Source organism: Neophocaena asiaeorientalis, unplaced genomic scaffold (genome assembly GCF_003031525.2).
Source record: "Neophocaena asiaeorientalis asiaeorientalis breed wild unplaced genomic scaffold, Neophocaena_asiaeorientalis_V1.1 scaffold30, whole genome shotgun sequence".
Lineage (NCBI taxonomy): Eukaryota > Metazoa > Chordata > Mammalia > Artiodactyla > Phocoenidae > Neophocaena > Neophocaena asiaeorientalis.
The window spans coordinates 12,274,710-12,300,498 of NW_020174923.1; the positions used below are offsets into that span (position 1 = coordinate 12,274,710).

The window sequence follows — 25,789 nt, forward strand, 5'->3', positions numbered from 1 at the left end:
AACGCACAGAACCCCACCCTGGACTCCCACCCCCCACAGACACCCCCAAGCCCCACCCATACCCTCACCCCCGTGCCCAACACCAGCCTTGGGTGGGGAGGGCAGGTGAATCAGGCTGGGCTGGGCAGGCGTCTGGCCTCTGCCGCCTGTTTTTACCTCCGCCCACAGCCTGGGCCAGCCAAGTAGTCAATATGTTTATTTTTCAGGGCGCCTGAACTGACTTCGAGGAAAAGCCGAGGGGCAAGCAGGGAGGAAGGGGAGTGGCCTACCTTGGGGAGGGGCCTGTGTACCGCTGGCCTCAGTCTTCCGGAAAGGCAGCCTCTCCACCCTGAATCATGGGAGGTGTGGCCCAGCTGTGGTATGAGTGAGGACCAGCTGCGACAGTCCTGCCTGCCTCCAGGTCCCTAAGGACGGTGGGGTCAGGAGCCGGACCCCAGGGCAGGGGGGCCCAGGCTCAGCCAGAATGTCCGTCCCATGACCCGGCTTTCTTCAACCAACCCAGCCTGTGCTCCCCCGAACCCGTCCACGGGGTGCTGGCAGCCGATGCTGGGTGGCACAGGCAGTCCAGGGGCAGGATGAATGGCCTGGCTGGGGCCTGGAGCCCAGTGGGGGTGCCCAGGGCTCAAGGATGGGGCCTCTGCATGGCCCCATCAGACCCTGGAAGGTTCCCTGATGCCCGAGATCTGGCCCTGCGTAGGAGCAGGAGGCCTGTCCCACCATCCTTCCTGGGGGGCTGCCCCTGAGACCCTCTGAAGTCTCTCCAGGTTTCCAAGATCATTTTCAGAGACAGTGGCACGGCGGAGCCTGGCTCCCATCCACCATCTGGGTGGAAAATGGAGATCAGACTCTGAGAAGGTGATGGGCCCAGTAGACATTCCTGCTCTGTATCCATCTTCTCTCCTTGGGAAGGGTGGGGCACAGTCCCCACCCAGGAGCTGCAGCAGCCGGGGAGAGGGTGCAGGCAGGCCTGGAGGCCCCTCAGAGCACGTTCTAGGGCCTGATGGGACCTGCAGCTGTGATTTGGAACAACTGGAAGAATGAGAATCCAGGAGATGGAGCAGGTGGGGGCACTGGCAGGGGCGTGGTGGACCGTGGGGAAGGGCAGGGCCAGAAGCAGGTTGGGTCATGAGGGAGAGCATCCCCCCCACCTCGCCAGGGGTGGCTGTACCTCCCCGGGTCACCCACCCCCTCCCTTCCAGAAAAGGGGAGCTTCAGTTGGGGGGCTAGCCCAGGGCCACTGTGGGGGACCAGCCATCGGAGTCAGACTTGGGGTGGGTGTCCCTGGCCTTCTCCGCCCCTCCCCTGCACCACAGAATTGCACCCACTCCTTCCCTGCTGTGCTCAGGGCTCCTGGCCCTGGAAAGTGGACTGAAGCACCCAGGGGGAGCTTGGGGTCTGGAAGGCCGAGGGTCTCAGGTTGTGGCGGTTCCTGGTCCTCCCCTGCAGGGCCCTGGTCCACGGGAGGCCCTGCGGGGAGGCTGCTCTGCTGTTCCGCTGACTGTCAGCAGGTGGTTTCCCACGCCGGGCCACACACAGAGGCCATCACTCTGCCACCCCACTTTGGTCTTCCTCCACTTCCTCAGTAAAAGCACACTCCCTGGAGCCCTGCTGGGGTGGGGGCGGGGGCTGGCAAGCTGGTGCCTGATCAGCCTGCCCGCGGTGTCCCTGGGAGAGGGGAGCCCACATTTCAGCTCTAAGTGAGCAGCCAGGCTGGCCCTGGGGCCCACACCCATGGAACACCATGCCTGGTTCTGGGGAACTGTCCTCTCCCTCCTCGGGGCTCCTGCAGGACCACAGTATCTCTGGATAAACACCCCCAGCCCTCCCAGATGGAGGCTTGGTGTCCCTTTCCTTCTTGGGGAGCAAGGGTGGAACCCAGGCACTCCCTCAGATCACTGGGTGGGGGCCCTCCCTGGTTGCAGAGCTCAGAGAAGACCCAGCGCTAGTCTGAGGGAGGCTGGGAGCAGGCCGGAAGACCCCAGCCACCCCACATCTGTCTCCCTTTTTATCTCTGGGGTGAGGGGCACTAGCTCCCAAGCCTCATGAAGATGGGTAGGGCATCCAGGTGGTGGCAGGAGGGGCCCACGAAGAGCAGGGTGTGGGTCTAAATGATCTGAGGCAGAGGAGGGAGGTGCCCCATCCCGGAGGTTGGAACTACCAGCACAGGTGAGGGATTCCCTTCTGCAGCTCTGCCCTGCACCCCCTCAGATGCCCTCCCATGCTGGTGTACCTTCCACCTCCAGCCGTGAGGAAGCCAGTGAGTGTTGTTGGTGCAGGCAGTTGGGGGTACCATCTGATACCCCATGGGGACCCCCTTCCTTCCCAAGGGCCCCTATAGACACCCAGGGTCCAGGCCAACTCAGCAGGGCTTCACCTGGGAGGCCTAGGCCAAGTTGCTGCTGGAGGCTTGGGCTGTGCTTCCTGCTTTCTTGTGTGTGTATGCCTATGTGGCAACTTCTTTAGCATTTGGGGGTGAGGGTGGCCGGGTCCCGGGCCGGGGTGGCAGCTAGATCCAGCTCAGCCTCTATGAGTGCTAGGGCTCTTCTGACAGGGGGTGGGGGTGGGGCAGTCTCCCAGCATCTGAAAAAAAAACCAGAAGGCCTCAGTGGACTTGGTGTCTCAGAAGGGGTGGTCGGATGGTGAACTCTGGGCCAGGAGGCCAACACCACCACCATTCTGCCCACTCCTCTGTACTGTGCCAAGGTGGATGGGCCACCCCATAGGCCTCTGGAGGGGGGTAATCCTCCAGGGATGTTCACTCTGTCACCCTGTCCAGGATGAGCTGGAATCTTTGCCAGAGACACCAATGCCTGGCCTCCTGTAGTCCCAGAAGACTCGGGTGTCATTTTGAAGTAGGTTCAATGGAAAGTGGTCCTGTGGCTCAGGGGCAGCCACCAAGTGGTGTCCTGGGCCCAGGCCACCAATGGCCACACTCCCTGGTGCCTCCTCAAACCTTAGTTCTTTCCATCTTGCAGATGAGAAAACCAGGGGTTTGAAGCTCCTTGCCCAGGATCAGCCAGGATCAACGCTCCCCTTAGATGAGTGTCCGCGGGGTGTGGGGATGTGGAGTATGCCTTGGGCCCCCCACCATACCCCCAGCACAGCCAGTTCTGGGAGCGCGAGAGGAGGGGCAGCGGCTGTTATCTGGCTCAGCAGCGCACAAAGCCACAGGGGGAAACGGAAGTCAGAGAGGACGGAGGCCTTGCCCAAGATCACCCAGGCAGCGCGGGCTGGGGGTTGGGGGGCCAGGGCGGGTGTCGGCCCCGAAGTTTGGATGGGGGCGCAGATCCCGGGGGGCTTGGCCAGGGAGGCCTGCAAAACCCCAAAGCTGAGCCAAGAGGTGGGAACCCCACGGGGTCCGCGGGCACTTCGCGGCATGGGGTGCGCCTGGATGCGCGCGCTCACCTGTCAGAGGGCGCGGCTCGGGGCGCGGGGGGCGACGGGGGTCACTGCGGGACCCAGTTGGGCTCCCATCAAGCCCAGGCAGAGGGAAGCGAGCGCCCACAGAGTGGGAGATGGAGGGGCGGGAGGGGGCTGCGCGCCCGGGCTCCCAGCCCAGAGCCAGGGGATGGCGAGGCTGGGGGCCCGGTCTGAGGGCGCGGGGGAGCGGGACTGGTCGGGCGAGAAGGCACAACCCGCGCCGGTGTCCGCGCCATCGGGGAGCACTGGGGCGCCCCTCCCGCGGGGTCCATGCAGGGCGGCGCCAGGCGGCGGTGACGTACACTGGGGAAGTGCCGCGCGAGCGGCCTGAGTCGCCCCCGGCACCGCGCCCGGCAGCTAGGCGAGCAGAGACGCGCGGCGGCCGAGCGGCAGCAGGTAGGCACTGCCCGGGTGTTTCCGCGGCTCCGGGACTGGGACCCTCTGAGTCGCCCTGGCGCTGAGTCTGCACCCGGCGTGGGAGCGTCCTTGGGGTCCGCGCTTCTGCCTTTCGCCCTCCTGGTCCGGGGGCGCCCCGGGCACAGATGAGCCCCCTCCCGGGCGGCCCCCATTGAGGGCCCCGGGGAGCCAGCCGCACCCCTCCGCGCCCTCGGACCCGAGTCACGCGACCCCGACTTCCCCAACTCATCTGGGCGCCCCTCCGTCGGGCAACCCTCGGGCTGCAGCTCCGGTTCCGGTATAAATAGCTCGGTTCGCGGCGAGTGGCTGGGGCTCGCTGGCTATATTTGGTGGGGCTAACGCCCCCTTGCCGCGGCCCGTGCCCCCTTGCCGGGGGGATTGGGGAGCACGTGCGCTCCAGGTCGGGGCGCCCGGGTGGTGGTGCCCGAGGGCCGGTCCTCTCTCTCACCTCCCTGTTCTTACCGCCGCCCTAAACACTCACCAACCCAAACCCGCCCTCAGGCAAAGGCTTCTGATCCAGTCCCTGGGCAGAGAGAACGGGGACCCCCCCCTCCAGGATCAGACTGGAGTCCCTGAGCTCGCCTCACCCCCCTCCCAGGCCCCTAGCCCTGGGAAAACCAGGTGGGGCCTCAGGGGCCTTGGTTTACTTACCTGAAAAGTGGGTTGACAACTTACCTACATGGATGCTGGCCCAGGCCCGTGGCTGGCAGGCCTGTGAGTGGAAGGGGAAGCAGTTGGGGTCATGGCCGCTGGGGTGGGGTGGGGGGTGCCTGGATTCTGGGTGAGGGACAAAGGGGCAGCCCAGGGCCCAGAGTGCTTCTCTGTCCCAGATGCACTAAGCTGCACACCCAGAGGTGCCTGGGCTGACAGGATCACTCTGTGTGATGACCATGGCCGGGCAGAATGGTCTGAGGGACAGGAGGTGGCAGCTGGACCAACGGCCTTCATGCAGCCGAGGTCAGAGGGGCTTGTCCAAAGCCAACGGCAGGCATGTGTGCTGTGTGGGTTAGTGGGTTCAGGGGTCCACTGCCTCATTCTGAAGGCCCAAAAGTCTTCAGGGGTCAGATGGGCACTGGGAGGGACAGGGACAGATGCAGGAGTGTGTCCTGGAGGATGGACTGGGCCCTTTGGGCTCAGCTGTTAAGGAGTTGCTCCCATGGTGGGAGGTCTGCCCCCAAGGGGCTCTGAGGGCATGGGTGGCAGTGCCCAGACAGGTGTGGAGCCTTCCTGCCCAGCAGTCTGTGGTGTAGACAGTGCCTGGGGTGGACTTTGGGAGGCCTGATCCCAAGACAGGCTCTGTAACAACCCCATGTAACCTTGGGCAGGGCCTGATACCCAGGAGGCAACACAGCTCTCACCCACTCCAGCTGGACACCTCAGTTTGGAGGGCAGAAGGAGCGGGAGGTGTTCACGCTCCTCAGGACACTGGCCAGGGACAGTGTGTGGAGCGGGGTCTGTGGGGTCCCACGCACTGGCTGGTGGTGTCCGTATGACAAGGCTGACTTGCACCAGGGCGGTCCTCCCAGAGACCTGGCAGGTGTGGAGGGGGTCAGTTCAGCCCCCTGGAGGTGAGGAGCCCAGCAGAGCGACCCCAGGGCCCCGGGCTGGCCCTTCTGGGAGGTGACCAGTGGAGAAGACAGCCAGGCAGAGCGATCAGCCCATTGGAGACACCTCCGGATCAGGCAAGATTAGGCCTCGGGCGCACTGGGCCCCGACACAGGGGCGGGGCAGGAGCGGACAAGGCATGGGGCTCCTCATGGCTTCGCCTCGGCGTGTGCAGACCTCCCGGCTTCAGTCTCCATCTGTGAAACGGGCTGTGCGGGGGAAGTGGGTCCCGGAGACCCGGAGTTCTCAGTCAATGTTGCTAGCTCCAACTCGCGCCCACCTGGCCCAGCCCCAACGGGGGGACAGTGAAGCGGGCCCCGCTCTGTGAGAGCCGCGGGGTCCCCTTCGGCGCTGGGGGACGCCCAGTGTGGCTCCGGGGCTCGCTGACCCGGGCAGTCCCGCGGCTTGGCTGTGCGCTCTGGCCAATACGGTAGCGGGCGGGAGGGCGCCTACTCCAGGCAATACGGCGGCGGCTCCTCCCTTGGCGCGGTCACGTCCCCCACGTCCCGCGCGCGGCCATGCAGGGGGGCTGGGGCGGGGCCGTGCGGAGCATCCTCTCTCCCAACGCCCCCCCCCAGCCCCCCGCTGCCGGCGAGGTCGGCCTGACCCCCCACCTGCCCAGCCAGAAGCTGGAACGGGAAGGAGGGTCCGTTGTCCGTCCTGCACCCTCGGGTCCGGTGGGGGTGGTGGTGGTGGGTGGAGCTTAGGGTCCCTCCACATCCCCCTCCCCAGCCGTTCTCCCCTCCTCAGCCACCTCCCCTCTCCTACTTGTTCCAAAGGCCCTATGGTGGCCCTATGGTGGTGGGAGCTGGGAACCCAGTTTTGGTGGAAGGGGCCCCTCTTGGCTGGTGGGGCTTGCCGACACAGAGACCACCTTCTGGGCCTTGGCCTTAGGTTACAGGCTTTCGGGTTGGGGGGCTGTAGGGAGTTGAGGAATGGGACAAGGTGGCCACGTGGATGGGCAGGCCAGGCACTTGCAGGCTGGGCAGGGTTGGGTCAGGGCCTGGAGGAGTGCAACTTGGGCCTGCTCAACTACCTCCTGGCCCCTCCTCATTGCCCACTGAGCTCTGTAGAGGAGGGGGCTCTAACAGGGTAAGCACAAAAACATCCCCAGGGCCACTCTCGAATGGCCTCCTCCTGTCATAACGGGGTGATGGTGGTGGAGCGGAGAATGACTCAGAGCTAGGGGCTGGCCTGGGGCGCAGTGTCCAATCTGGTGAATGAGGCCACTGTTTCCACCCCACCAGCCCCTGCAAGAGGACGTGAGCCCACCTGAGAGTTTGCAGGGGCACTGGGCATGCGGTGGAGAGCTGTGTGGTCAGTGGAGGTGGGGTGGAGGGCCCAGGCCACCCACTGCCCGGCTCCCACCTCCCCAGAAAAAGCCCCAGTCACCTCCCTCCAGTCACAGCTCCAAACACAGGTGAGGGCAGGGCTGAGGTGGGCATCTGGGGTCCTTTCCCCCTTCTTGGGAGGGAGACAGACACTCTGACCAGTGGTGGATGGGTGAGTATGTCCTGGATCTTCTGGTTACCTGTTTGCACAACAGGGGCAGTGGGGGAAGGAAGAAGGGGAGGTCCTCCCTCCTCCTGAGGTGCAGCACCCTCTTGCCTGTCAGCTACCCCCATGGGCTTCAGGGGCCTTGGGGCTCAAGGAGCCAGGTGCTAGCCACCCTGGCCTGCTTCCCTGTTGCTCAGGCATGTCTCCCAAGCCTCCTGGTGCAGGAAGAGTCAGGAAGAAACGTAATTGCCCCTTTCCTGCCCTGCCCACCTGGAGCTAGTCTCCAAGGACTAGAAGTCCAGTTAGGTAACTGGCCAGCCTAGAAAGTGCACCGACTAAGCACCTGGGACAGGCCACAGGCTCTAGGGCTGGGGGCCCCCCGCACTGAACCCTGCTCCCTGGGTTCATGGCCTGCCCTGGGGACTGATGGGCCACAGACCCAGGACCCAAGGTGGGTGAGGGGACTGCCAGTACAGAGGCCTAAGGAGCAGCGGCAAGCTGTGGCTGGATTGGAGTGGCAGAAGGGGTCTGGGAGGTGGTGAGGCCAACAGGATGTGAGTTCAGGGCTGGCTCTGAGGTAGGCGTGTGGCGTCGGGTTGGGAACACATTGGTATGGGGTTTGCACTAGCTCTCCGGGTGGATGTGTGGGGGTGGGGGTGAGGCTGAGGCTGGACACCGTCACCACCAAGATGGCATTCAAAGTGGGTGAATGTAGGCAGAGAAGGGGGGCACTGGGGAGAGGGGTAATGCAGAAGCTGGAGCCTGACCCCAGCTGGGACCCTCACCCAGATAGCCAGTGGGCCCCTGAGGGAGCAGCTGGTGGGAGCCCTTGATTTGGGAGGGCACAATGGTCGGGTCATTCTGAGGGACCTCTGTGTACATTCCTCTGAGCTGGGACCTGGGGGGCAGCCCCTGGAACCTCACCTGACCCAGAAGCAGGCACATACACCCCACCTGGGAGATCAGCTTTCTGAGGCCCAGAGGGCGGGTTATTTCTGGGCTGCGTACGTGGTTTGCATGCTTCTCTGGGAGACTAAATGTCACTGAAAGGACAGCCAGCCGGCATGTGCTCACAGATGTGCTGGTGCCACCTCCCTCTGCGCTGCACTGAGGGTCTCCGACAGGCCCCCAAGGGGGCTGCTCCTCTCACCCTGGGTTTTCCTTGGAACACCAGTCAGCCTGTACCCAAGCCTGCCTCTTCAACGTGACGGGCTGGGCTGATGAGGACATTTTGCTTTTGGAAATCCCAGCCCCTTCTCCACCCACCCCATAAATACAGAGAGCACTGCTGAGTGAAATCCCTTTGCCCCCAACCTAGAGCCCCCCAGTCCTCCATCATCTTCCCTGCTTGCTCACCACCACCTCCACCTCTGTTGGCAAATTGAAATTCACTAGAAACCTCAGTTTGAGGACCATCTGGTGTGGGGAACAGGGCGGGGGTCATTTCAGTGTGGCTGGCACCCTGGGCTGGGGGGTTAGCTGGAGTAGTGTCTGAAGTGCTTCTGGGGCATTCAGGGGTTGGTGGGAGAGATGACCATACTGGGCCTTGGTCCAGGCACAAAAGGTGGCCCCCTCCCCACGTGAGCTTCACATGGCAGCCCCTTGGCCCACACAGGTCCCAGAACACACTGAACCCTCCTGCCTCTGGGCCTTGGCACCCATCCCTCTGCTTCCTCACCCTCCCAGATGCTAGTTCTCCTGAGGATCCTGGGGGCCTCCAGGGAGGGCCCAGCCCTGGCGGGCAGAGAATGGGGCCTCAAAGGTTGGGGTGCCCATGATCCCCATGGTGCACCAGGCATGGCTGATGGAACCACGGAAATCTCAGAGGGAGGCCCTCCTTTGTTCTGTTTTGGAACCTTGGGTTTATAAGAGTTGGGCTATTCCTAATTGCTCGGCCCAGACACACTCCCCTCCTTGGCCTCTACATGGCCCACTTGATTTACTTTAAAAAGCCCACAACCCCAAACATGCCAGGATTCTGAGGACAACCAGCCCCTCAGTGCCCCCATGACCATGACCACTGTCCTGAGTCCTGGGTCTGGGGTTCCTGTACTTTCTGCCTTAAATAGTGTCACTGCATCAATAAGTATTGCTTAAGGTAAGTATATCTTAGGAATGTTCCCATTCCTAAGATATACTTATTAGTTTTTTGTTTTTTTTAATATCACTCAGATGCATGTACCTTAGAGATCTTTTAAACTTAACGCTATCAAGGGGAAGGGACAGCAGCTTGGTACCCCCACCCGGGAAGTTTGGCTGTGGATGACCTTTGTCCATTTGTCCCGTTCCAGGCTCAGGCACCCGGCTGTGTTGTCAAAGGCAGGGCTCTGGAGGAGAACCTAGGGGTGGACCACACCGAAGCTGTGCTCAGACTGTCCCGTCCCAGGTTCTGTGTAGCCTCAGATGTGGAGGTGGCCACCCAGGGGGCTATGCCAGGTCACGGGTCTGTGCACACATTTGCAGGAGGATGGGGGGCTCCCTTGGCTGGGGTGCCCCCGTGCACCCTTCAGCTGTGTCCCCCGGATGGCTGCGCAGCCCTTGGTCTCGGACGCACCCTTCATCCTGCTCACTGAAGCCCAGGAGCCTTCCAAGCACCGGGCAAAGTGCTTGAAAGAGCACTGGGGTCTGAGTGCCGGGAGAGGTGAGGGCTTCTCCTAGGTTTCCCAAAAGTGGCGCCTGTGGCCCTGGCCCAGCTGAGAACTAGCAGAGGCTCTGAAGGTGGACCTCTGGCCCAGTCTGGGGTGGGGGGCAGGGCTGCTGTTCTGCTCTGGTGGGCTGTGTCTGCCTTGTCATCACCCTGACAGCCAGCTGGCTCCTGGAGGTCTGGTCATCAAAGGGTGGTGCCCACGGACAGCAGCTACTTCTTAGAATCACCTAGGATGCCCTTAAAAAACAACCCCCCCCAACACCCTTTGAATCAAAGCCCAGGACCTCCCTCCACTGCTGAATCAGAACCTTGGATACCCAACCGTCCACTGAATCAGAGACCACCCCTCGCACTGAATCAGATCTCAGACGCCCCACCACCGCTAAATCAGAGCCCAGATCCCCCCAGACTACTGAATCAGAGCCCCCAGAGGGCACAGCACCTGTGGTTGGGGTGCTGGGGGGCAGGCTGGAGGCAGTGGGGGTGGTGGGGAACAGGGAGTGTGTCTTATTTTCCACATTCCTTTCCCACCACACTGAAGCTGTGCTCAGACTGTCCGGGGATAGAAGCCCTTGTCCTCATTCCAGAGTCCGTATAGGTTCTGTATAGCCTCAGATGAAAGGGTGGCCACCCGGAGGGCTGTGCCAGGTCAAGAAGGATTCAAGGAAAAGGGGCAAGGGGTGGAGTCGGGACAGATTATGAAACCCAGGAAGGCGGCTGACAGGAAGGGGGCTGTGGTGCTGCGTGTCCAGCTCATGCAGGAAGTGCTCGGGCATCGTGGAGGTGGAGTGTTTACACCACTAAGTCAGCAGATACTACACATCAGCGCTTCCCCCACCAGGGAGGTGGTTTATAGCTCGCCGCTGGTGGGGAGACACGAGAGCTTCAGTGGGCAGCAAGCGGCTGGATCCGACACGCCCTCCCTTCCCCGCGCCTGCAGCAAGGCCTACTCTGTCCTTCAAACAGCTTCTGTCAGGTGAGGTGGGGGCATTAGGCCACCAGGCTGATCTCTGGGATTAGGGGGTTTCTGGAGCAAGGATCAGGGAGGGGTTGGGGGATGAAGACGGGAAGGGAGGGGAGGATCTCCAGGTGGAAATCTGCCTGCAGTGTTTCAAGTTACTGGGCCTCAAACGAGCTTAGTTCCTGGGGTTTAAAAGAGGAAAGTTGACCCTGAGCTTCTTCGGGTTTGGGGCCAGCAGTGGGTGCGGCCAGCTCCCTCCTTGGCAGCCTGGGGGCTAGAATGGTTTGCTCTGGTAGGCTGGATGGAAGTGTATCCCTCCTGCCCTTCCCTCGCTAGAAGGGTTAAACTCCAGCAGCCGACAGGCACCTTCCACCTGGGCTGGCCCTGCTGCCCTCAGGCTCCCAAAAGAGCTGCTGCAGGTGGATGATAAAGACGTGGGACGAGTCTGGGCCAGCACAGCGACCCCCGCCCTCCCCCCCCACAGCACAGCCTGTGTGAGCCTCTTCTTCAGACTCTCACTTCTTGTGCAGTGCGATCAGAGTGGAAAGGATCGGGGAGCCCTGTCCCCCTGGGGGTGGGAGAGCAAGGCTGGCCACATCTAGATTGAGGTCTCAAGGGACTGCAGCCTAGATTGGGCCCTGGGTCCTCACCAGGGCTGGCTTCACTGCCCGAGGTGCTGGCTGCTAAAACCACACTGCTTCCCAACACAGGGTCAGGCAGGAGGCCAGAGCATGGCTGACTTCCCCACTGGGGTCTGCCCTCCTCAGGAGGTAACTTGAGACATGGCTGAGCCCAAAAAAGTCACTGCCCTTTAAAGCCAGCTGTATGGGAGCAGGCCAGGCCTGAGCAGGGGAGGGAGGAGGAGCTGCAGCTGCTGGTCACCCCAGACCTTCCTGCCCTGCACCCAGCACAGGTGAGGGTCAGAGGCAGGGCTCTCAGGTAACGTCGGGCACGTGGCCTGGGCCAGAGCTGAGCTCCTGCTGGGGGCTGAGGCCTGAAGGGAGGGGTGGTCGGCCTGGGTGCCAGCCCTCAGGTGCGTCTCTGTCCCCACACTGCAGGGCTGTAGCTGGGTGACTGCCTGACAACTGAGTCAGCCTGGCTTCCTCTTTCTCAGAGACGCAGAACCAGCCCTCCTGGCCATGGGAGGGGCAGTGGTCGAAGAGGGCCCGACGGGCATCAAGGCCCCAGATGGGGGCTGGGGCTGGGCCATCCTTTGGGGCTGTTTTGTCATCACAGGCTTCTCCTACGCCTTCCCCAAGGCGGTCAGCGTCTTCTTCAAAGAGCTCATACGAGAGTTTGGGATAGGCTACAGTGACACAGCCTGGATCTCCTCCATCCTGTTGGCCATGCTGTACGGGACAGGTGAGGGGCCGTCATGCCAGGTGACTGCCTCTGGGAGTTCATCAAGTTCAGTTCTGGACAAAAAGGCCTGGGGGTCAGGGGTTGGGTAGCGCGCCCAGCGTCTTCAGCCCCGGTCCCCAGGGGCACCTGGTGGGAAGCCCTCGAGGATGCCGTGGTCTCCAGAGTGCAGACGAGCACAGGCCAAGGCTGTCTGGGACCCTGTCCAAAGGGCTGTGTCTGCACAGCTGTGCTGGATCCTGGAGCTGTTCTTGCTGCCTGCACAGACCAACCAGAAAAGACCCCTCTAATGGGGACCGTTCCTTGTGAGCCATGCTTTGCTTAAAAGACGGGCGAGCGTGACCTGCACGCTGGGCACCTGGTGCCCCTGTGTATCCTGAGCCAGGGGCAAGGGGGCATCAGGGAAGGGCAGGTCTCTCTGGGCATGGAGAGCCTCGGTCCCGCCCCTCAGCTGCTGTCCCCCATCCTCCAGGCCCGCTCTGCAGCGTGTGTGTGAATCGCTTTGGCTGCCGGCCCGTCATGTTCACAGGTGGCCTCTTGGCGTCCCTGGGCATGGTGTCTGCATCCTTCTGTGGAAGCATTATCCAGCTCTACTTCACCACTGGGGTCATTACCGGTGAGTGAGCCCTGCCAGAAGTGGGGCAGCCGGGTGGCGATGGCTCATGTTGATGGAAGAGAAAGGACCTCCCAGGGGTGGGCAGATGTGGGGTGTACCCACCCAGAGCCATCCCGTCCCTCGTTCCCCGTCTGTCTCTCCCGGGCACGTGGGTTGGCAACAGGGGCTCTGAACACACGCCGAGTCTCCTCATGTCGACGCCTGTCAGACCCACAAACAGAATCGTTCAGGCGGGAGCCCGTGCTGGGGAGAACTGGGGCTGGGCCACCTGCGCTCACCCGCCCATTCCCCTCCAGGCTTGGGTCTGGCCCTCAACTTCCAGCCCTCACTCATCATGCTCAACCTCTACTTCAACAAGCGGCGTCCCATGGCCAACGGGCTGGCGGCAGCGGGCAGCCCGGTGTTCCTGTGCGCCCTGTCCCCGCTGGGGCAGGTGCTGCAGGACCACTATGGCTGGCGGGGCGGCTTCCTCATCCTGGGCGGCCTGCTGCTCAACTGCTGCGTGTGTGCTGCACTCATGCGGCCCCTGGAGGTGCCCCGGCTGGGTTCAGGTTCGGGGCCCGGGCCCCAGCGGCCATCCCGGCGGCTCCTGGACCTGAGCGTCTTCAGGGACCACGGCTTTGTCATCTATGCCCTGGCCGCCTCCATCATGGTGCTGGGGCTCTTTGTGCCGCCCGTGTTTGTGGTGAGCTACGCCAAGGACCTGGGTGTGCCCGACACCCAGGCGGCCTTCCTGCTCACCATCCTGGGCTTCATCGACATCTTCGCGAGGCCCACCGCCGGCTTCATCACAGGGCTCAAGAAGGTGCGGCCCTACTCTGTGTACCTCTTCAGCTTCGCCATGTTCTTCAACGGCTTCACCGACCTCACGGGATCTACAGCCAGTGACTACGGTGGCCTGGTGGTCTTCTGCATCTTCTTCGGCATCTCCTACGGCATGGTGGGGGCCCTGCAGTTCGAGGTACTCATGGCCATCGTGGGCACCCAGAAGTTCTCCAGTGCCATTGGCCTCGTGCTGCTGCTGGAGGCCATAGCTGTGCTCATTGGGCCCCCGTCGGGAGGTGAGTGCTGGGGGCAGGGTGGGGAGCGAAGTACCTCCACTCCCTGAGGCCTGGCCAGGCCTCCGGGCAGTTCCCACACCTGCTCTTCCTGGGGACGGTACTCACCATGGGGGGATCTTAGCTGGAGGGACCCCCCTCCCTCACTGCTCTCAGCCTTGTCTAGCCAGGCCACCATGTACCTCAGCACATGGCCAGCCGGTGTCAGGAGAGAACATGGCCTCTCACGCACCCTGGGTCCCCCTCGGTTCACTGTGGGAGGAGGCCACGGGCTTGAGTTGTGGCCCAGGTGATGGCTCCAGGGTGGAGTGCTGGTCCTCCTTTCTGGCTGTCCCCACACGCCGGGGAGGCTCAGAGCTGAAGGTCGGGCCGGCTTCTGTTACGTTGGGCTTTTGCTTTATTTTTTGATAACTGAGAAAATAATGGTGTGCGATTAAAATGGTGTGGACGGTGGGAGCAGTGTGACCAAGTCCCCACCAAGCCTCTGCACCTGGGTTTGGGTCTCTCCAGCCAACCCTGTAGTCCCCCTACCTCCCACTTGGCCTTGGGCCTCTGGCTCTTCCTGCCTGGAGAGGTCTGGGGCGAGGGTGAGGAGGTACCTGAATCGTCACTGTCTCGGGGTCCCAGGGTCCTTCTGGGGCCCAGGTGGTTCCTATGAGGGCCGCCACAGTGACAGGCAGTGGGGCCAGATCCCTCCAGGTGCCTCCACCTGGCGGGGGATGAGGCCCCACCGGAGGCTCTGCTCCAAACCCTTGTCAAAGCCACTCTGCTTTAGCCTCTGAGTCTGTGCGGCCCGGGGGAAGGTGGTGGGGGTGAGGGTGGCTGCCTCAGGGGCCCTGGGCTGTCCCCGGCAGGGCACTGGTGACTGGGGGGATCCGGGGGAAGCTTCAGCCCTGGGCTGACCCTGTCCCCCTGCACTGCAGGCAAGCTCCTGGATGCGACGCACGTGTACCAGTATGTGTTTGTCCTGGCGGGGGCTGAGGTGCTGGCCTCCTCCCTCGTGCTGGTGCTGGGCAACTTCTTATGCATTGGGAAGAGGCCCGAGGCGGCCACGGAGGAGGAGCATCACAAGCCCCCCGAGGACGTGAAGGTGGACTCTCGGGAGGTGGAGCAATTCCTGAAGACAGAGCCTGAGAAGAACGGGGAGCTCGTTCACACCCCAGAAACGAGCGTCTGAGCTGGGGGAGGCCAGCAGGGGTGGCAGGGAACTGGACAGGAACCATCAATGCTCGTATTTATTTCACAAACAGGACTAGCTTGGGCGGGGCCGTTGGCTCCACGCCGGCCGCCCGGGCAGCGGATCATCGCCCGATCAGTGTTTTTCAGGGGAGGTGGCAGGGTGGAAACGTGTCATTCCAAGGTGGATCTGTGGTGAAGCCAAGCCGTGAGGTTATGAGCGGTCTGCACCAGGGACCCCACCTGCTGACCCCAGGGAGCCCGGTGCCCACCGCTGGGCTCAAGGACCCAGAGACCCACGCTTTGGAGACAACACGATTTTAATCAGGGGGCGGGGCCGGGGACAGCTGCGGAGCGGGCACTGCCACGACAGGCCTCCCTGCGTGCCCGTGAGCACCCCATCCTGCCTGGTCTCCCCATGTGCCCCAGCCCACCCCTCTTTGAGCGTCCAGTGGACAAAGGTCCCTCCTTCACCTCTGAAGGTTTGAGATAAACCTGCATGTGGGAGGCACCATCTCAGAAGGAATATCTTCCAGGAGCTGCAGGAGTTTTGCTCTACGTAGGGGCAGTATTCTAACTGTTCACCCCAAATCTCACTTTCTCAACAAATAGCCTGGTTATTTTTACAAAGTGGTTCTGGTCCTTGTCAGCCATGTCAGCCTTCTAAGCACTGCTGGTTCTGGACCCTGCCCTGATGGACCCCAAACGGCTCAGAGTGTTCACACAGCACCCTGGTGGCTGGCAGGGAAGGGGCCACGCTGCAGGGGTGGGTCCACTGAAGCTGAGATATACGTGTGGTTTCTGTTCACTGGTGTGTGTTTAAAGAAAATGATCTGCCTTTTTTTGCGGTACGCGGGCCTCTCACTGCCGCGGCCTCCCCCATCGCGGAGCACAGGCTCCGGATGCGCAGGCTCAGCGGCCATGGCTCACGAGCCCAGCCGCTCTGCAGCATGTGGGATCCTCCCAGACCGGGGCACGAACCTGCGTCCCCTGCACCAGCAGGCGGACTCCCAACCACTGCACCACCAGGGAAGCCCCTGCCTTTTGTTTATTCGCCCCTCAGTCACCGCATGTGGTCAGCGCCCTGGGCTGGTATCTGCTCCCCATCCTCCTTGAACAGCCCCACTCAGCCTCACCCCGGGTACTTCACACCCACCTGCCCTTGTGGCCAGTGGCGGCCTGTGTGGCTGGGAGCCCGGTCAGAGGCCGCTGGGGCCGCCTCAGTAGGTGGTGCGTCGAGGGCGCTGGGGACGGCAGCAGGCACCCTGGCGGGCCGCGTACAGCCGGAGAGATGCCACGTCCCTGCTTCTCTGCAACGAAAAGCAAGCGAGAGCTCACATCTTGGGTCCACCCCAGAGATGTCGCCCTGAAGGGGCTGCTGTCTCCCTCCTCCATCTGTCCCTTGAGCTCTATGAGGGAGCCAGGCACCTGCCCATAGTCCCCTGCCCCGTCTGTCATCCTTTCTGTCCTTCCTTCCCCTCTGCCAGGGGTTTGGGCTGTGGGCAGTGCTAGCAGTCACAGGGGTCAAGTGGTAGCCCTGCATCCGCTGACCTCACCCTGTAATAAGGTGGGCCAGGCAGGGCCCCCAGGCCAGTCCCTGGGCAAAGCTGAGCCATAAGCGCCCCACTTGTTAGGTCTTAAAGGGCGAGCCCCGCCTGTGGTCTCTGCAACCACCTACCTGAGCTGGAGGGAGGCAGGGAAAAGGATGCAAGTGGGCAGCCCTTCCCCCAGCCACCTCCCAGCCCTCATCACACCGCCCCCTTCTCTCCTGATGTGAGCTTGGCCTGGCTGTCGCCAGTCATTCAGTTACCCTGGGTCTCCTGGAACCAGCTGTGGTGGTGACCAGGGCCTCAGTATCCCGTGCTAGTACCCCCTCACTCTCACCCAAAGCTGCCTCATGCATCCCCCCTCCCTACTCGAGGACTGGCGACTCTCTACACGCATGCTCTGGGGACACTGTTCAGTGATTCTGAGATGGTCAACGTGTGGGAGTTGCTCCGCTGGGGGTGGAACCCACAGCTGGTCTGGGGCCGGACCCATGCACCCCAGGGTGGACCTGAGGCCCCATGCCCGCACAGCAGCGACACCAGCTGGTTAAAGCATCCAGGGGCTCTGCCAAGATTGGAGACTGATCCGCAGGGGCCCTGGGGGAGAAGGTGACCAGACCATCTTGACTGCCTAGTTTTCTGGTTCCAGATGTTTCCAATTGTGCCCAAGACACAGAGAAAAAAAACCTCCTGTCCTCAAAGTTGTGGCTGCCAAGAGCCCTAAGAGCAGTTGATGACAGTTGTCACCAGTGCTCTGGCGTGGATGGGGCTGCCCCTAACCCTCTAGACGTCCCACTAAAGAAGACTCACACCCAGCATCCTGTGAAGACCCAGATGCCCGTGCTGAGCCCACTCTCATGGGCCCTTGAGCACCTCCTTGGAGGACACATACATAATCAGCCTAAATTGGGGGGTGGGGGGGTGGGGTACACGACCCAGGCACCCTGGGCTGCTACGCCCACCCTGGCCAGACCTCGGGGCACCCTGTGCGGAGAACACCTCAGGACACGTGTGCAGGCCCCACGCTAGGAGAGCCTGGCAGGAGGGCAGACCCCACCGTCAGTGGTCCTGCCAATGGCAGTCTGGAAGGCAGCCGCCTAGACCTGCAGGGCCCCTTCATGGTTCCCTAAAGGACACTCCCCTGTAACCCTAAACACCCTTACAGGTAATGACGCCAAGAGGTGTGCTGCTTCCAGAGCTCCCAGCAGATGGAGGCGGGGCCGGGGGCAGGGCAGGCAGTGGGAAGGGCAGGAGGGGTCCCCTCCCCCAACACAGGGGTTTCCAGGTGGGGATCCAAGCACCACTCTCAGTGATGATGGGGCCTGGGGGAGGGTGGGAGGTGGAGGCATGGGCCCGGAGCTTACTCTCCTGAGCATGGAGCCTGCCACGCGGGTCAGGGGGTGAAGCTCTCTGTGTCAGGCAGACAGAGGTGGCAAGGGGGCTGGGGAGCAGGACAAGCAGGCTCTGAGCAAAAGATGACAGGGTCCCTGTCCTGCCTGCGGTCCACCCCCTGGCAGGAAAACAAGAGGTGGCTCAGGGCTTGCCTCGTCACCATTTCAGCTGGGTCCAAATGTCAGCAGGCTCGGGTGGGGAACCCGCCAAGAAGAGCTCAGGCCCTTTTGGAACCTCAGGGGCCACTAGCATAGCCATGGTGGCTTAGGAGCAAAAGCAAGCTAGCAGCAGGTGGGAGATCCACCTGCCCCACCTGTTCCCCATGCATGTGGGTGGGGCCGCCAAGCTTTCCCTGCAACGCACGCAAGGCCAGCATGCTCAGCCCCAGGACAAGTGGGTGTGGACCAGGAAGTGGCTGATTACTACATATCCGTGGGAGCACATCTGTGGTCCCAGTTCAAGAAGGACGGACCTTCCCACCCGGCCAGCCCTGCAAGTCACCGTGGGCAGGAGAGCCTGCTGGGGACCATGCTTTCTCACTCAGCGCCATCTGGAGCTCCCAGGGGTAGGAACTTCTTAGGCTCCAACAACTCCAGGGGGAGAGAGAAGCGGAGGCCATGAGCCCAACAGATGGATGGATGATGTACCCTTGCAGACGCTGCCTTGATTAGAAAGGACAACACCCGGGGCATGGGGCATGCAAGGTGGTGTTCTCACTGGGATGGCGACTGCCAGGTCCAAGCCCCTGCGTCCCAGCAGGGGCCCACTAGCAGCCACTTCGAGCACCCACCACGGGCAGCAGGAACATGGCTATGTGTCAGCTACCGTGCTCTTCACTCCCCAGAAAACCCAAAGTGGGTGGAAGCACTTCCTTCCCATAAAGGTGGTTAAGGCAGGGGACTGGTAAGTGCACATGGCCTGCACCGGCGACAACTCAGCCACATCCATGCCACGTCCCACAGGCTCATTCCACCTACTCCTGAGCAGCTCACAAAGTACACCAACAGGCTTCAAAAGGACAGACACGAATGCCCAGTCTCAGAAAATTAGTTTCAAATAGTTAATCTAAACAAATCAAAACTCAAACTGATGAAATAAAGACCACATGGCAGGGGCAGGGAATAAAGGTAGAAGTCGTCATGAATTTATTATTTACACGGTAGTTAAGGACACAAATACAGTGGTCATACAAAAGCGCAGTTCAGAGACTTGGCAACGGATACACAGGTTGATACAGACATTCCAACTATGTTTCCTGCAAGTCAGGATGGGGAGTTAAATAAGGGGGGGACACAACTGTCCACAACCACACTGCTGAGGACTCGGGGTCAGAGTCCACTTCTCAAATGCCATCTGGCAATTTCAGGTGGAAACCTGGATGCAGAATGTTGGGGCTGCGGCTGCTAACACCTTGCTGGGAAGGGGAAGCCCACCTCTGCAGAAGGCACTGGGCCACAATGAAAGCCCCCAACTCGCTCTGACCCACGCGAGCTCCCTCTGCACTCCCAGAAACACAGCCTGACCTGGCCAAGTGCCCACACCCCAAAACACTTACAGAGTAGCCAGCTCAGGAATCAGAAAGAAGTAAACAGCTGCATTCTGTGCCATCAACAGCAGTCAGGGCGTCCTAGGACCAGCATCCCCGTGCTGGGACTTTGGGGGCAGGAAGGGAAAACACAGACGTGGACACCTTTTAGGTGCCTATCTTCCTACGAGTGTCCCAGTTTCCAAACAGAACACACTGCAGGCGGATGATGCGAAGAAATGTGAAAGTACCTATGAACATATATATTGCACCTCGTTTCCAGAGACGGGGGCTCCTGTCTACCGGCCACCATTACTACCTGGTGCCTCTGCTACTGCAAAGTGAGGGACAGCGTCTCAGGAAACCACCTGGAGCTGGGCTGCCACAGAAGGTCTTTCTGGGGAGATTCAGCCCTGCTCTGACTCTTGGCCTCTGTGGGGTCACTATGTCCCAGGGAAAGTCACAAAAGCGGGTGACCCTTCACCCTCCTGGACAATCAGGTCATCAGAGTCACCTGCTTCTTGGCACTTCAGAGTGGATTTCCTTGGGCTCGCTGGCCTTTCTGAGCAACGCTGGCACCCAGGGCAGATACCACGGCCCTTGGTTTTGAGCACATAGATATTAACACAGATTAAGGGCCAATCTGCACTGGTAATATTGACAGCCTACTTAGAAAATCTCCCAGATTCAAAAGCATTGAGGCAACCACCACCAAAATAATCACACACGACTCCACGGAGGGGCCCAAGTCTCTCAGTTTGAAATCCTCTCCCGAGGGATCAGCGACACGACGCGAAGCCACAGCTTCTGCAGTCTTCAGGCTCAGCTTCCTTCTCGCTGCGTCTGGGAAGGTCAGATCGGTGGGCTGCTCTGTGGGGAAGCACCTGCTGCGCCCACACGTGTAGCCAGCACTTTCTAACTGCTCTGATGATTCAAGAATCCCAGCGGGTCTGCAGTGAGCAGGCATTTCAGTTTACAGTGGGGAAAGGAGCATGACAGCCAAAACCAGGTAAATGAGGTCACGAGACACACGGCACACACGGACACACACGTTACTTACACACGCGTATACACGTGATAGAATTTCTGATGAGAAAATCCCTTTTCCACAGTGACCACACAACAAACCACGAGACGCAGACCACGGAAACCCACGTGCTCTGCTCCCTGCCTCACTCCTTCTACACGAACTCCACATCAGTGCCTGCTTTAGAATTCTTTAAAGTCAGCATCTTCAAGACCGCAAAAACAGACATGAAAGAAACAATAAAGACAGATTTCTTCACACAGATTTAAGCCAATAATTTTTAGCAAAATGATACAAAACTGTCTTAACCAAGTAGAAGATCGGTAGTTACAGTAGACTCGGCAGGGACATGGGTGCGCCACCACGGAGGGGACTGAAAGGCTCTTGAATGGGAGTTGGATTCTCTCTGCAACCATCTCACTGCTTTCGTCCCAGCCCCGCTAGAACCAAGTTCATGGGGGCTCAGTGCAGCCCCTGGCGATGGCAGCGCTTGGAGTCTGTCCGGCTGGGTTTGTGTTTTGTTTCCCCCATGGGCGTCGCTGGGTGGGTGGCCTGGAGAGGTCCCGGTGTTAACATTTCGGTTCTAGACCGGGGGCGTGTCACTAGTAACAGAGTAGATCAGCCATGCATTGTCTGCCCTCAGCAAAAAGGAGAGTTCTCATCGGTGCACGACAGACTGCAGACCACTGGACGCCACCCGACCGGGAATCTGTCGGAGCCAAAGCACAGGAGAAGGTCAGCGTGAGGCCAGAGGAACGGAGCCGGTTGGCCTTGGGCAGAAAACACCAGTGACAGTGCCCTGGTGGGGAGGGGGCAGATGCCGCCTAGCCCCTCTGGACACGCGCACCCCCAGCTGCTCTGGAAGGTCCCTCGAGTCCAGGATACGTGCAGCAGAAAGAGTGACAGGAAGATGGGGAAGGAAGAGCCATGCAGGCAAGGAGGCTGTGGGGCCGTGAGCTCATGATCAGTCAGACCAGAGTCCAAGCGGGCAAGAGATGCTTGCTCCCAGCCCCCCTTCCTGGAAAGTAGCCTGGTGTTCCAAAAACAGGGACCAGGCCCCAAGCGGGCACTGGGACTCCACGTGGGGCAAGACGTGAAAAGCATTTCCCATCAAGATGTCCCCAAGAGTGCAGTCACGTTACAACTGCAGCTGGTCTCCCACCGCAGCGCCAAGTGGACAGAAGCTGCAAGCCCTCAGCCGGGAGGAGCCACAAGAGTTGCCACCAAGAGGGGAGCCTGGCTTGGATGCCCAGCCATGCACCAACGGCAGGGAGCGGGTGGCTGTGGCTGATGGGTGAATACAGACGAGAGCGTGGTGGACAAGATGCTAGGCAGAGACCAAGTTCAAAAAGAAAAACAAACGAGGAGGACAGAAATTAGTGCTAAAGGAAGAGAGATGACAAAGCCGGGACAGCAGGGACCATCAGGAGTGTCTCACGCAGCAAGAGTGCAAGAGCCCCTGCCAAGCGCGGCCCCCACAGCCAGCATGACACGACACACGTCCAGCGACCGACCTGGAACCACGCGGCCCCGAACCTTCTGAGGCCCCTGGGGCCACTGGAGCCAAGACTGGGCTCCTGCTCCCCACGCCGGCTCCCAATTGGAGACCACAGCAAAGGCCAAAGGCCAACAGACAGGATTCTGGGGTCACCCCAGACTGGACAGCCCACCACAGCTGCTCTAGAATCCACGTGAGGAGAGGACCTGGGCCAGGGGCCTTGCTCTACCTGGGGCACCTGGCATGCAAGCCCGACCCCCTGCGTGCTCCCTCAGGTCGGCGAGCGGGCGGCAGCTCCCACCCCGCCCGGCGCCTGCTGAGGAGCCCCGCCGTGAGCACACTCACCCAGTGCTGCCTTCCGACGGGGAGACGTGCAGCTACTTGCCGTGATGTTCGAAAGGAATGCTATTCTGAGGTGGGGGGAAAAGACAGCTGTTGGTAAGGGTTACGCTGGCCGGACCAGCACGTGAGGCCCTCCTGTTTCCGCAAGCACTGCCTCGCCTTGCCTCAACCAGGTCCATGACCACTGGCCAGGGCCGCTCGAGGGGACCCAGGGACACAGGAGCTCAGTCTCGCCTCTTGAGAGTGGCCCCTGGACATGCAGCCGCTGCTGCTCCTTGAGGATGGATCTGTCAATGGGGCCAACAAGGGAGACCCTTCCCAACTCTCACGTAGTAAGAAAACTGGATGCCCAGACGGCAGCCCCTCCATCAGCTCTCGGGACCAGCAGCTCCCCAAGGCCTGTGCTTGGCAGGTGGAGAGGACACCACCTCCCTGTGACTAAAGGACTGGACACATTTCCTCACTGACACAAGGAAGAGGACACGGTTATGGACTTTACTTGGGGCGCAGGAATTAAAACGAGTAAGCCTGAAGGAAAAACTGGCACCACGGACCAGCATCACGTTCTACCAACAGCACTGGATGGAGGAGGCCCTCCTCACAAAGAGAAACATGACAAACAGGTTCATCCACCAGGTGCCCTTCCGTCTTCACATTATTCCAGCTGGAGAGGCCAGATTCGCAGGCCGGGGTCAGGAATGTGGGGACTGTGGTCCCTGGAGAAGCATGTGGGGGTGAGGAGGAACGGCCAGGACAAGCAACACACATGTCACACCCTCCCACCTTCAGCTGGACAGGGTCGGCAAGGCCCTCCCCCAAGCAGGCGGGCAGCTCTGGGCACTTCTGTGCTGAGGATGAGCTACTCCTTTGCACTCGGTGCATTGGCACAGGACGCAACCTCTCCTCTTCGAGCGGCAAAGAGGAAGCGGGTAGGAAGCAGCCCCCGCCGGGCCACAGAGAGACGAGGGTCTGTGCACACGTGGTGCCGCCCCCTGGACTGGTGTGTCACTGCCCCTACCCGCATCGTATCTTTGCGGGGGAGGGCGATGAATGGAGGCCATAGAGTTGTAAAAGCTGGAGCAACTCTGACCACGCCCTTGGTGGACAAGAGCCTTTCAGAGTCTCTTAGGAAGAGCGCCTGGAGGATGACCAGAAAAAACCAAAGGACCGAGCTGTCCCCAGGATGGAGGCCACCGGGGACATGCCCTCAGGGGCTTTGTCCTCAACATGAAGATCCTAAGGAAACCCCCAGGGTGACTAGGATGCTTCTTTTGGGAGAGGATACCCCCAAATCGAATCTCTTCAGAGACTCCCCGCAGTGCTCAGGCCCACATGACACTTCTTCGTATGGAAAGCAGAGAGAGAACCAGAGAACAAAGACACGTGATTGTGAGGACGGACCCTGGAGCTGCGTGTGGTCAACGCTCATGGGTCGGTGGCCTGAGGGGTGGACACAAGCCGGAGAAGAGGCTAGACTAGGACCCATAACTACCCGGCACCCTCAGAACCCTCTACCTCTGCCGTTTCCCTCAACGATCCTCAGAGCAAAAGACATTTTCTTGTGTTAAAAAAAAAAGTTAAGCCTGTCCCTTCCTTGGTCCTTGATGGCTGAGGTGTTCCAGGGCCCTCAGCCAGGCCCACTTGGCCAGGGGCAGCAAAACACCTCCGAGGACCTGCTCCCAGCTGCTGGCTCATATGTTCCAGGGCTCATGGAAGAAACGCGTTAAGCCCTTTCCGTGTCTTGTGGTCACAGAGGAGGGGTGTGGGGCTGGGAGCCCTAAGAGGCCCAATCTCATCACTCTGGCCAGACCCACTGAGCCCCACAGTTCAAACGACCTGCGTCTTCAGCCTCTTTGAGAGAAAATTACCATATAAGAACCCATTTCTAGTAGAATTACTAGTGAATTAGAAGTGTTTGATAAAAATACTATTTCACTTGATTAAAGAAAACTGGTCAGGAGCACTTCCTCTGCCTGGGCACACCTTGCTCCTCTGCCAGACCAGATGGACACCACAGGACCGAGGTTCTGGGCAATTCTCACAGACCCTGTGCCCTCCTGATCAACGTGCTCAATCCACCACATTCAGCAACGAGCTACACCTACTGCCCAGCAAGCAAAGGGGGAGGGCAGGGCGCTAAATATAAACCTGAGGCATCGTGGTGAAGCAGACGGATGCTGCCCCAGTACATGGCCAGGACCTGGGCTTCGGCCATTCCTGAACTCACCACCTGCCCACCCAGCAGACGCCACCGGGTAGTCCCAGCCCCCACAGGACCCCTGCCCACCCCCACTGCCCACGGGAGGAGACCCTGAAAGCTAGTTGAGGAAAAACGTCCGCAAGCAGGTAAAGAGCTGCTCTGCTGAGGGAGGCGCGTCAGTGAGACAGAAAAACAGCAAGGAAAGCCAGACGGGGAAGACGACGTGGGTGGAGGAGGCCCCGGGGCCAGGCCCTGCACCTCTGAGCACACTCGCCTTGCCAGAGAGAAGACAAACGTCAGAAGGGGCATCAGAAGACAGGAACCCACAGCACGTCGCCAAGTGCTGGACATGACACTGCAGAGTGACCACCAGCAATATGCCATGCCCCACCCCCCCGGGTTCTCTGCTGGGGGAGCACCTGACCAACGAGAACGAGTACGGAGTCCCAAAGGCTGGAGGTGCCCACGACAAACGGCGTAAGCAGGCTGGCGTTTCCAGTCTGCCCAGGGAAGACGGCCAAGCCTCCAAAGCTGGCTGGGGGCTGGGGGCCACACGGAGGGCAGCTGGAGAGAAAAGGTCCCGTGGCACATCCTAGCACAATTGCGGGGTGGGGCTGGGTGTAGAGCCCTTACCCCACAAAGCTGGTCACAGAGGCTCTCAACCAACGGGCCAAACTGCGAGGGGTACAACATTCCCCCAATGGTTAAAACACCCAAAAATGGGGAGAAAGGGAAGGCAGGAAAGAAGGAAAGCCTTCGAAACTATCATCCCACTCTGCTTGGAGCCCGTAAGACCAGACCAAACATGGAGAAGCCGGAGGCCTGCAGCGCCCAGCCTGGGTGAGATCAGGCGCCGGCCCGCGGGGCGCGTACCTGTGAGGTGGACATGCGGGAGGTATCTTGCCGGCCCGTGAGGTCGGACGAGGAGATGTTGACTGGGGCACCGCGGTGCAGCCGCATACTCACTTTCCGCTCCCTTTCCATGCCGGACACGGGCCTAGGAGAGGTGTTCGCTGGAGGAGAGGGAGACGGGCGAGTGTGAGGCCTCGGAATGCGGCCCCACGCTCCAGCACGGGGTCTCTCCTTGGGAACCACGTCTAACAAGGACCCTCGGCTGCCTCGGTGTCGGGCACAGGACAGGCTACTGTACCCTAAGACTAGGCCGGCACCACAGGCTCTGCTGATGCCCCAGGAGCGAAGCACCAGGTGTCCAGTGGGAGGGCAGCCGGGGCCTCTGCCTACAACGCTTGTCTCGACAGGCAAGAGGCTGGAGAGGTTTGTGGTGGTGGATGTCGTGCCATGAGAAGAACAAGAGGCAGAGCAACAGAGCTCACAGGGAACACAATCCTTCAAGAGGCCAACGTCTGGGAAACACATTCCCGAGGGCACCGTCCCAGGGCGCTCCCTGGCCTAACTTCGGACATAAGAACTGATCAGAGTAAGGATGCACGTGTCTTCACCCATCAGGCACTCCTGCCTAGACCCCACGAGGTCACACACTG

The 25,789-nt window shown here is 60.9% G+C and overlaps 2 protein-coding genes and 1 long non-coding RNA gene across 8 annotated transcripts in view; 1 reads left to right on the forward strand and 2 right to left on the reverse strand.

Moving 5' to 3' along the window:
* The first annotated feature begins 3,500 nt into the window (after positions 1–3,500).
* On the forward strand, positions 3,501–15,597 carry SLC16A3 (solute carrier family 16 member 3). Of its 6 annotated transcripts, none has more exons than XM_024760537.1 (6): positions 3,501–3,816; positions 10,428–10,562; positions 11,784–11,909; positions 12,379–12,522; positions 12,819–13,583; positions 14,504–15,597. In XM_024760537.1, exons 1-6 carry the CDS (start codon positions 3,516–3,518, stop codon positions 14,755–14,757), a joined length of 1,725 nt encoding a protein of 574 aa, XP_024616305.1. In that variant the 5' UTR covers positions 3,501–3,515; the 3' UTR covers positions 14,758–15,597. The 6 variants fall into 6 exon arrangements, with proteins under 6 accessions (XP_024616305.1, XP_024616306.1, XP_024616309.1 ...); XM_024760541.1 differs by lacking the exon at positions 3,501–3,816 and adding an exon at positions 11,258–11,317 and having other exon boundaries at positions 11,807–11,909; XM_024760538.1 differs by lacking the exon at positions 3,501–3,816 and having other exon boundaries at positions 10,132–10,562; positions 11,662–11,909.
* Positions 15,598–15,752: 155 nt separating this feature from the next.
* CSNK1D (casein kinase 1 delta) overlaps positions 15,753–25,789 on the reverse strand; it is a 43,767-nt gene continuing 33,730 nt past the window's right edge. Inside the window, exon 9 of the mRNA XM_024760547.1 lies at positions 15,753–16,066. Coding sequence (XP_024616315.1) covers positions 15,977–16,066 — 90 coding nt within the window. The 3' untranslated portion in view covers positions 15,753–15,976. The remainder of the gene's footprint in view (positions 16,067–25,789) is intronic.
* LOC112410129 (uncharacterized) lies at positions 18,818–23,209 on the reverse strand. The gene is made up of 2 exons (XR_003005340.1): positions 22,091–23,209; positions 18,818–20,956 (listed from the first exon to the last, which is right to left on the reverse strand). It is a non-coding gene; the product is annotated as an uncharacterized LOC112410129 (long non-coding RNA).